This window comes from Crocodylus siamensis, chromosome 5 (genome assembly GCF_052110815.1).
Source record: "Crocodylus siamensis isolate JL-2025a chromosome 5, ASM5211081v1, whole genome shotgun sequence".
In the NCBI taxonomy this organism is placed as follows: Eukaryota; Metazoa; Chordata; order Crocodylia; family Crocodylidae; genus Crocodylus; species Crocodylus siamensis.
In genome coordinates, this window is record NC_143399.1 from 168,302,999 (window position 1) to 168,314,429 (window position 11,431).

Sequence of the window (11,431 nt, forward strand, 5' to 3'; positions counted from 1 at the left end):
TCCCACAAGTTAACTACATCTTGCCTACGAATGCCGTGTCCCCTGGCTGTCTGGGCCTCTCCCCTGCCCAGGTGTCTTGGCCCCCCTACCCCTGCAAATGTACCTTCCTGGCACCCAGCACCACGGTCCAGGGAAATCAGGTTCACTAGACGTGGGGCAGGTGCCCGGGGAGCAGTGGCAGGGGGGCACAGGCGAGTCACGCTGCCCGGGGGCTGGGGAAGGCCTCTGCATGGCACCTGTCAAAGACGAGATGTGATACAAAGCAGCCACCAAGGCACACCGGGTACCGGGCCCGCCCAGGATAGAGGGCGCAGGGGAGGAGAAGGGGAGGTAAAGGTGCTACCCAGGGCCACTGCCACAGCGACAGCAGGGCGCGTGGCACCCAGGCAGCCCCGCCTCGCCTGGGCTCGGTGCGGCCAAGATGGCGGCCGCAGCGGAACTACACTTCCCAGTGGGCCCCGCAGCCGGCCTTGCCCAGCAGACTGCGCGGCCGTTGGGCGCTGTCGTGGCGCTCCGGGGTGCGGGGGGAGAGGCGGGCCCTTGGCGCGGGGACCGTGGGCAGGAGCCGGGGCCGTTCCCGCGGCCGGAGCGCAGGGATGAGGCGCGCGGGCCTGGGTGAGCGGGGGCAGGGGTCCTGGTGGGGGAGGGGCGGCCTCACTGCGACTCTGTTGCCCCCGCGAAGAGCGCTCCCCGGGGCGGGGTAGGGGGGAGGTTGGGCGCATGTTGGGCCCCGGAGGCGGGGGCAGCGCGGGGGCCGGGGCTGCAGGCCTCAGGGGCCGCAAGGCGGAGTCCGGGAAACTGAGAGCCCTAGAGCAGCGCATCCCAACCTCTTCCTCAGCAGGACCCCACTAATGGCTCTATTTCCACAGCGTGACCCCTCGCTCCCCACCCACAGCCCCCCCCCCAATTGGGGGTCGCGACCCTGAGTTTGGGAACCGCTGACCCAGAGGCTGGGCCCAGGCCGGGGAGACGCTGGTGCCGCCCCCTCCTACGCAGCGCCCGCCTGTGCTGATGCGGCTGCGTGAGGCCTGAGCCGGGCGGGTGGCTTTTCCCGCCTCTAGGTCTGTTGTAACCTGTGTAGCTGGGAGTCAGCGGTAAGGAACGGGAAAGTCTAATATCCGCTCTTGGTTTGAGAGCGATGCCTCTGTGGCAGCTTGAGCTCTGGTTAATTTGATCAAGGTGGCTTTCCACTGGCCCAGCTATCAGCCCAGTCAGGTCCTCCGGAAGGCCTTCAGCTTCTTGTACCGTTCCTGCTCAACACTTCCTTGTCCTGTAAAACGACTTTTCTTTTTAAGCTTTGACTATAAATATTTTTTAAAAAATTTAACCCCCCCCCCCCAAAAAAAAAGGTCCACAGTTTGTGTAGCGTGCAGCCTAGGGGGAATAACATAGCTGACGTCCCCTCCCCCTGCCTTGTACTTAGCCTGATGAGCAGATACCCTTGTGCCTGGGGATGACTTGTATGAGGTTGAAGCGGTGTCAGATTTGCACCTCTAAACTCACAGTGAGATGCTTTAACTCCCCTATACTGGGAGTCTGATAAGCCCAGGCAATTTCCTTTTCTGATCAGCCAGCCCTGAGGGTGTGTAGGGATTTTGAAAGTCAGTTCTGTGCAATATTATTTCATTTCTACCTGGGAGAAATTTTATAATCTTTGCATTCTCCTTTGCCTGAGGCATGTGAGCCCAAAAGCTTGCAAAGAATTTAATTTAATTTTTGCAGCTATCTAGTTGGTCTAATAAAAGATACTGCGTCTAGTGCAAGAGTTCTGACTGCTTTTGAACTACAAACTTATTCTAGGATGTGGTAGATGTTGCTAATTTACCAGCAAAGTTTAGATAACGCGTCAGTGCGCCGTGATCAATTCTATGACGATTCTTCGTTTGTGCAGTTGATGAGTAGGCATGTACTTTCCACGTGTTCACTGCCAGTTGTGTTTCACCACTGACATCAGAGCAACTTGAATATACCTAAGCCAGCTAATTTTACAATATTGCCTTCACTTTTATTCCCTGTCTCCTCTTAAAATGCCAGATGGCCTGCCTGCAAGTTTAAATATATCTGGATGAGTACCATAAGACTGAATTGCATCGAGTGCTTATTTTGTGCTACATTGAAAATGGAGTGTTAGCATGCAAAAAAGAGGCTGTGACTCGATAAAGCCCACTGGGAGACTCTTCTTGAATAACACTTTGTTAAAGCTACTAGAAGGGTAAATAAAGGAGAGTATACTACCATTCTGACTGCATCTCCTGTGATGGCATCAAAAATGTCTGGCTTTCGTGTAAAGTTGTTAGACTTTGCTATATCATTTATATTATACATCTGGAATAATAAGCCTTTTTAATAGGTTGAAACCTGAAGTTTTCTCTGTTGGCCCCCAGCCATCCTGTGCCTTACCTAGCTCTCCTTTACACAGTGAAAATTTACCATGCGAAGGGCATTCAAATATTTAGAATGTACTCTTTTTTGCTTCTCATAGCTAAATTGGTACCTGAAAGAAATGTATATAATTGGTACCGTAAAGGTTTGCATATTTTTGTTTCTTTTTTTTTACTTTCCTTCCCTTTTTACCAGTTCTGACTTTGTATTATCTGTCTTTCATGGTGTCTTAGACTTGAAGTGCTTGGCAACTTTTATTTTACAACATGAGCTTTTAGTGCTTACAGTGCTGCTGCTCAAGTGCTACTTGGAGCACATCTTTATTAGAGGTGTATCGGGCACTGACCCTTCAGTGCTGGTCAGTTGTGTGGCTTTTTGTTGTCTGGAGAGCAATGCTGAAGCTCATTCACCCAAGAGCAGATGATGTGCCAAAGGTGGTCTTCTGGTGGTACAGGAACATGAGTTAAAAATCTGGTTAACACAGTATTTTGATTGCCTAGTAGTCTTTTTCTCTACAAAAGCAAACAAAAAAAAGGTGGGGGGAAACGCATTAAATAAAACCTATATTAATAGAATAGGTTACAAATATTCAAAAGTCAGTAATCTTCATAGTTTGACTGTTTACCATCCAGTGCAGTGTATTTAATTCTGATTTTTGTTCAGCATGCTGTAAACCTGAGTATTGTTATTTCTAGGTGAAGGAGCAGCTCCTGGTAACTATGGCTATACCAACAGTGGATATAGTATGTACGAAGAAGAAAATGAAAAGCTAACTGAAAGCCTGCGTACAAAAGTCACTGCCATAAAATCAGTGAGTGCATAACTTGAGTGGCATAATATTAATCAAATTCAATCTTATAGTGTAGTTGCATTCAACTTACATTCTAAGCTTTTACTTTCATATAAAAATATTGCTGAGCTAATAGCACAGTGCATTCATTTGGACAGCTCTTCATACATCTAGGAACCCACAGGTCTCATGCTACCTGCAAGGGATTTATTTGCAGACCTCAGGCTTCCATCCCGCTGCCGTTTCTCCATTCCGTTTCCCTCCCTCCTCTAGTTTTCACATCCTGCACCCACTCTAGGCTGTGCAGTCTGAAATACAAAGGCAGTTCATGACGTGATACAATAGAAGAGACCATGGCTGGGAAGGTGAGGGGGGCCCGTGGATTGGTGGAACCCCTCACAACTTGCCTCCCCCCGGTTCAATTCCCTGGCCCCTGGCTCGATTTCCCAGGTCTCTGATCATTTCCCCAGCTCTTCCTTGGGGGCACGGGCCCCTGGATCTGTGCACTGGGTTTTAGTAGGCTGCCACTGCAGGCTGGGGTCAGCGGCAGCACCAAGTGGCTGCCGCTGGCTCCAGCCTGAAGCAGCAGCCTGCTAAAACCCTGCACGCAGATCGGGGGCCTGCACCCCCCCCCCCCGGGAAGAGGTGGAGAAATGATCAGAAAGCTGGGGAATCAAACCAGGAGCTAGATGTCAATATCGGAGCAGTCCTTACCCCATCTTCCCCCTCCCTCTCCTTAATTTCTGTTTAGTTGCAAGCAAGCCAGCTTTGAAACTCAAAACGTTTCAAAACTTTGGAAAGGTTTCGAGTACTCTCATTTCATTTCAATTTCCTTGTTTCGAGCTCAAAATGAGTCAAAACAGCTTCGAAATGAAACACCTGTCAAAATTCTGCACAATTCTACTGCTTGGCACCAGGGAAAGTAACATGGGCATTATTTTATTGTACTTGTGCAGAAATAGAACTTCAGAGATGCTTTCCTTGAACTCTGATTTCTAGTCTTCTCAAAGTATTGAGAGTATTTCTTTAATACTGAATTGAAACATACAGTGAGGTGCTAGATATTTCCAGAATTTCTTTGCATGGTGTTAAATACTCCAGTCTAGTAATACTATAAACTATAAAAAAACTAATGCAAATTTTCATTATTTGTAATAGCTTTCCATTGAAATTGGAACAGAAGTTAAACATCAAAATAAAATGTTAACAGAAATGGTAAGTGTGTAATGACTAATCTTTAATTATTTTTTAAAGGAAGAAAGAAGTGTTAAAAATTACATTTCTTAGGCTAGCATAGTGAGAACATGCTTGCATTAAAAATATTAATATAGTCCTAGTCGAAACATGATCATAAGATGCTGCTACTCTAAGCAGCAGTGCTGTCTTATGAATTTTTGTACTAAAGTAGTAGTCAAGGTTACTAGGGCACAGATCTGCTCGCTGTTTCTTCTCAACTAAAGCAAGCATGCCATAGGATTTAAAACATTGTCTTGAAAAACTAGCACGGGAGAGAGCTCAGTTCTGGAACTGGCTCAAATGGCAGAACAAAACCAAACCAATAAGGTTTAAACCTTATTGTTTAAATTTGCTTATACTTGAAATTGTGTAACTGTATATGGAATGGACCTGAAGGAGACATTTAAATCAACCTGAGTACAAGAAACTGTTTTACATTCTGTTATAAGAAAAAAAGTAGTGCAAGAAAAACTGTGCAAAGCCCATTTTAGGGTGACCTTATATTCTTAGAGTAGGGATGTCTAATTCACTGGGCCCCATGGGTCAGAAGTGGGCCATGAGGCTCCTTGCAGGCCACAGAACTCTTTAGACTGAATCTGGATGTGACAGTACTGGTGGGACAGGCTGCATCGGGGAGCTATAGGGGTTAGCTTGACTCTTGTTTGCCTTTTCCTCCCCCTACTGACACACATCCCCAGCTGGGCTCCATGCACTAGATCTTGATGGTGGGTTCCACCCCCAAATTCTCAGCTCTACTGTAAGTCATGCAGGCCAGATGATTCCTCTACGTGCCACGTGTTTGACACCACTGTATTACCAATAATTCTGAATGCCCTCTCTTTATGCAGGATTCTGACTTTGATTCTACCGGTGGATTTCTGGGTGCAACTATGGGCAGACTGAAAACGCTCTCCAGAGGGAGCCAGACAAAACTGTTATGCTACATGATGCTCTTTTCCTTGTTTGTCTTTTTTGTAATTTATTGCATTATTAAATGGAGGTGATGAAAGTTATTTCCAGTTTAATATGTGCCACTTCAGTAACTATAAGATGGTCTTAATTCATGAAGACAATAATCTTAATTGACATAGTCTGTTGATTAAATGTGGCAAAATTGTTAATTGCATTAGAAATTAATGCATTTGTTATGTATATGTTACTTTACATCATGCCAGAAATTTTCCCATCATCCCCTATTTTCTGGGGTTACTGTAAATATGCACAAAGCTAAGCATTAACATAAATTTCAGTATAGTTATTCCAGGGAAGTATTTGTTGGGTATAGAAAGAAGTGGATGTTTCCTTTACTACTTAGCAAAATTTCAGACTCCTTGAACTTACTTAAATAGGTTCCAGACTTCTAAAAGGATCTTAACTTAGGGCCTGATCCTGAGTGGAGCATCAGGATCAGACAGGTAGCATTTTGCAGGTAACAAGAAAACACTTGTGCTTTTTCTGAATTAACTTATGACATTCACAAATATACTATGAAGGTACAAATATTGCAATGTTAGGTTGATAATTTTAAGCATATTTTAGTGGTTTAGAATAATTTTTTGCAGGTTTAACAATAAATCCTAAACTGGAAAAAATGATGATTAATCCTTCTTTGAGACCAGCTAATACCAAAGCCCTTTATTCTTCTAAACAAATGCCTTTTAATAGTGTGGAGAAAATAATATGGGCAAGATGCAAGCATTTCCATTACCTTTTATATCAAGTATTTGAAACTCGTTGATTCTATTGAATTGCTGTGGTTTTTACTCTTCATACATTAATTTGCCAATTACCAATGACCTCCAAACCCTAGCTAAGCATAACTTTGAAATGTGAAGCAAGATGACAAAAACTTTTTCATACTGGTGTGTGTTGATACAAGATAGCACTTGAAATACTTTTATATACATTGGCTAAGACTTAGTTTTGGTTCCTAAGCAAAACTATCACTTTCAAATGCAACATGCAAAATAAAAATTGTTTTCTACAGACTGAAAATTGTCCAAAGAAAACTATATGCCTTGACAAACTTTTTTTCTAGAGAGTGTAATAAGTTTGCATTACCTGTAGTTCTATTACAAACTTATAAAGGAATAAAGTATCTGATGTAAGCCAGTGTGGGTCTGTTACTTGGAAATGAAACAACTTGCCATGTGTTTATATATAGATTTCCTAGGAGAGAGCATTGGAAGACTTTTAGAAATGCTGCAAATATTAATGCTGAATAAATATTTGATTTTTTTTTTTAAATCAGTATTTAATAATGCAAGTACTTGCTTGGAAAACAGGTATTAAAGATCTGTATGCATCTCAGTTTACCCATTAACTATCCACACTAGTTTTAATCTTCAACAGATTTGATTTTTATGTATTGTCTACCAGGAATATGCAAAATAATCAACTGAATAAGTCAAGTATGGGCTATATTTTTGAGTAAAACATATAAACTTTTTAAAACGATAAAATATCTTTGAAACACTAATGCCTGTCATATATTCTCATGTAAAGCATTCCTGTTTAGAAAACTTTTAAGTATGGCTGCAGGAAGCCAAATAAACCATTGATTTAACATAAATCTGCCTGTGAGAATCAGTGCACTCTTACGCTTGCAGATATTTTAGTCTACGGGAACAAAAGCCACCTAGGAAGTAATTTCAGATGCTAATAGTTACAGGGGCTTTGCCGCCTACATTTCATCAGCAGATTAACGTCTCAATTCTTCCTGTTTAACTACTTACTTAGCTGTGAAACTTGTCTGAACAATTTCAGTGCATAGCTACTTTTGTGTTTTAGTTAGAGGTGCATTGATACATCAATCCATATTGTATTGGCACTGATAAAAGAAAAATTGACATTATCAGCAATTGGCTTTTCTCGGCTGTAAAATATTACACACATCCATATACAAACACAATTAAATAGGCCCACAGAAGCAATTTCCATGCTGGCTAGGTAGGATAGGTCACTTAGTTAAGATGTTAAGTAGCATTTTTCATAGATTTCATAGACATTAAGGCTGGAAGGGACCTCAGAAGATGACATTGAGACCAGCCCCCTGCCCAAAGGGCAGGAAGTAAAACTAACTTCTCGTAATAATAATGCCATGTGCAGACACAGCATGCATGACGCTAGGAGTGCAGCCTGGCAGCTTGGAGAGCTGCATCCAGCTGGTAAGTCTGTTGGGGGGAAGGGGAGGGAGGGAGTGGGGCAGGGCCAGGCACTTCCCAGCCAGAGTGGGGCAGGGCACAGAACAGCCTGCAGTTCATCCTGGGGATGCAGGTAGGGGGACGGCCCACACTGCTGCATGTACCCCTGTGGGGGGACATTTGCCCCCAGATCTGTGAATGGGGTGAGGGAGAGTAGCTGTTGCATGGTTGGGGCTGGAGCTGCTCCAGCCTCTTCCAGGGAGGGTGGGCTGGAGCCACACCAAAATTTGCCATAGCCCCCTCCCGGTGCTGTCACCCTCCGTCAAGCTGCTGGTTAATAATCGGGCACTGGTATGGGCCCAAACTTTTTTTTAATCAGTGCACCCCTATTTTAGTTACTGCTAGAATAGGTAGACTGGATTCTACAGGTTTCCCTTGCTTCATGTGGGTTTTGGTTATGCAGATTTGCTCTTGCACAATGACCCTTTGTATACCCAAAATTTGTTATATGTGAGGTAAATTCACTCTCACGTGATCGACAGCAGGCAAGTCTGTGGGGGGAGGGAGCAGGGCACAGGCAGGAGCAGAGGCTGGAGTGACAGGGGCCTTGATATGCACCCCCCACTGGTGGTGAGGGAGGGAGTGGGGCTGGGGCAGATGCTGCACAGCTGGGGTACAATGGGGCACAGCTCCTAAAGCTATGGCTGCCACTGCAGGCTGGGGGCTACGCCAGGTTCTTTCCGATGGGGACTGGGCTGGGCTGCACTCGGGGCAGGCAGTGACAGCAGTGGGAACAGAGGGCTATGGGGGGGTGCTGCAGCCACCCTAAAATTCACTACAGCCCCCCAACACCTCTCCCAGTGCTCCCGCTGCCTGCCCTGAGCATAGCCCAGCCCCAGCCTGCAGCAGCAGCTCATAGCAGCAGGAGCTGTGTCCCCATCCTGTGCTCCACCCCAGTTGTGCAGCACCTGTCTGTCCCAGCTGTGGCCCCATTCCCTCGCTTATCACCGGCTGGGGGCCAGAATAAGGTCCCACTCACCCCAGCCCTTGTGGCTGGGCTCTTCCTGGCTGGGGGCTTGGGCCATGGTGCACTCAGGGCGGGCAATGGCAGCACTGGGCGAGGGGGTGGGGAGTCTCAAGCGCAGCCCTGTCCCCTGCCAGGAAGAGCCGAGCACCGCCCCAGCAGACTTACCTGAGTCCCTCATTGGTCCTTTTTGTTGCACTCACTACGAGACGTTTTCTGCAGAACTGGCTAGGGCTGTGCAAAGCTTCGACTTAATGTTCAATTCGACAAATATTTGACCTTGAAAAGTGACAGTCGAGTTGAATAGCAGCTGGTTGAATATCTGTCGAATCGAATACCAGAAGTGGAATGTTAACAGCACGAGTCAAATATTTGACTTGCCTATACTGGATTCCCTGTGTGTGAAGGGGGAAGGAGTGCTTTCATGACTGACGTGTGGCTGGCCAGTGACCTGTCAGCATTCACTGAGGTCCCTTCCAATCCCAGTGCTCTGGGGGAGGGCCAGAGAAAATGCATAAAAGGCAGCAGTTTTTCAGCTCCCTGCTTTCTGCCTTGGGGTCAGTTCCTGAGCTGCTGGTGCTCTCCAGCACTTCTGCATCAGACCACGATGGCTGGCAGCCCTGATCCTCAACAGATTCCCTGCTTGCAACACTAGCAACAGGGATTTCTGAGAACTTGGTGCTTTTATTTTATAACTACTTTTCATATTAGTTTATGCTTATATTGGATAGGGTTAGTAGTAGCCTAGGATCTATTCTATATATAGGAATTTAGTTTATATATATTTTTTTTATACATCATTCATTCTTTCCACTACACCAACGCTTCTCAATATATTATCTACACACACAAACACATTTACATAACATCCAGAAATCTAACCCGTGGGGCACAGCACACTTAGGTTCCAGTTTACATACGAAGGAACACATTATGAAGCGGGGTGGAAAGCAGCCTGCACGAAGGGGAGCAAGGGGGGTTGCAAGCGGGAGAGCTGCAGTTTCTCCCCCACCAAACTCAGATGCAGCCTCTTTCCTCCCGCTACAAGGGATGAGGCTGCTACAAGCAGTAAAGAGAGGGGAGCAGCAGTGTCACCAGAGCCACTGCCTGTGCCTGAGACTCTCTCATGTCCAGACACAGCAGCCACAACCTCTCCCACCATAACTGCAACCAGCACAGCAGCGCGCTTCACCCCTGCGTCACTGCCGATGCTGAGCCTTCCCGCACCGGAAGAAGAGCTGGCGCTGGATCCGGATCTCGGTGCCCTGGCAAGGGAAGCTCTGGGGAAGGAGGGGAGTTTGTGCTCGATACCCCTCAGGTTTTTTCCTTTCAACCCACGAGGGCTTTCCCAGAAGGCACTTCAGAAGGTGCCTCTGTACAGGTGAAGGCAAGCGGCTCAGTTGAGTCTGCTCTTTCTCTTGCTGTGCCTCTGACTGCTGAAGAGGGGGAGAGTTCAGCAGCATCCACAGATGCACCCGCAAGCCAGAGGGAAAGGCCTAGTACTAGCATGGTCTGGGATCATTGTGAGCTGGCAGATGATCCCATGTTTGCTATCTGCGTGCACTGCCAAGCCAAAATCAGCTGGGGCAAGGGAACAAAGTGCATGACCACCTCGGGGATGCTGAATCGTCTCCGCAGGTACCACCCCTTTGCCACAGGAATGGCCCCCGCTTGCTCCACAGCCCCCATCTCCCCACAGCAGAGGCAGGGCACCCTGTAACATGGGGGGCGAAAGGGAAAGTTGCAAATGCGAGCAAGGTCACTCAGACCACTGGGGAGATGCTTGCTCTGCATGGCCAGCCCTTCATCTTTGTTGAGTGGCCAGGGCTCAGGTGGCTTCTGGCTCCATCCTACCAGGTGCCCACACGAACCACCTTCAGCAGGACAGCAGTGCCCTCCCTATATGAAGCATGCAGGGAGCACTTGAGGGAGGAGCACAAGGCAGGTCCGCAGGTGACCGTACACTTCACATCGGACATCTGGAGCAGCCGGGGTGGAGATCATGCGTACCTCTCCCTCACAGGGCACTGGTGTGGCCAGTCAGGCCGTCGGTGGGCTCTCCTTCACGCCAAGGTGATGGATGAGTCCCACACAGCAGCAGAGATAAGGGGGGCCATGAATCACATAGTGCAGGGTGGCTGGGTGTTGGGCAGGCTGAGCTCACCCACGGCTTCATGATCACCGACAATGGGGCCAATATGGTCAAGGCAGTCCATGATGCCAACTTTCCCGGTATTTGCTGTGTGGTACACAATTTATATCTGATTGGAGGGGGACAGGGCTGCTGGTGATGGCGCCAGCAACACCAGCAGGCTCGTTTCCAGACGCAGGAAGGTGGCAGGCTACTTCCACCGGAGCATCAAGGGGGGCAAGATGCTGCAGGACAAACAAGCAGATTCGGTGAAGCTCCACATACCTGATGCTCAAGAGGCTGGTGGAGCAACAGAAGGCCATCCATGAGCTGGCCTTGCTTGGGGAGATTGGGATCAGTGGCCCCCTGACCAAAGCTGAGTGGGATGCCATCTCCCAGATCTTGCTGGTCCTCAAGCCCTTCCTCGAGGCCACTGAGACCCTCAGTGCTGCTGATGCCTTCCTCAGCCAAGTGGTCGCCATAGTGAAGGAGCTCCGCAGCCAAATGGAGAGCTCCTGGGGGCCAATGCTTCTGGCTGGGGCAGGCCGCTTTCACCAGATGTGCAGGCACTGGTGAGGCGGCTGAAGGAGGGCCCTAGGAAAAGGCTTGAGCCCTTGGGGTCCAACACAGTGCATATGCTGGCTGCCATCTGTGACCCACAGGTGAAGGGCACCATATGTGGCAACGAGACACTGAGTCACTGGAGGGAGGTACTTATTAAGAAA

At 47.6% G+C, this 11,431-nt stretch overlaps 1 protein-coding gene across 1 annotated transcript; it reads left to right on the forward strand.

The window, feature by feature from the left end:
• The first annotated feature begins 461 nt into the window (after nt 1-461).
• On the forward strand, nt 462-6,516 carry BET1 (Bet1 golgi vesicular membrane trafficking protein). The gene is made up of 4 exons (XM_090047012.1): nt 462-615; nt 3,078-3,193; nt 4,331-4,387; nt 5,257-6,516. Exons 1-4 carry the CDS (start codon nt 597-599, stop codon nt 5,410-5,412), a joined length of 348 nt encoding a protein of 115 aa, XP_089903138.1. The 5' UTR covers nt 462-596; the 3' UTR covers nt 5,413-6,516.
• The last annotated feature ends 4,915 nt before the right edge of the window (nt 6,517-11,431 follow it).

What these genes read in the sequence shown, in the direction of transcription:
- BET1 (XM_090047012.1), top strand. An exon ending in AAGTCACTGCCATAAAATCA is followed by an intron (nt 3,194 to 4,330) that starts GTGAGTGCATAA and finishes TATTTGTAATAG; the next exon opens with CTTTCCATTGAAATTGGAAC. An exon ending in ATAAAATGTTAACAGAAATG is followed by an intron (nt 4,388 to 5,256) that starts GTAAGTGTGTAA and finishes CTCTTTATGCAG; the next exon opens with GATTCTGACTTTGATTCTAC.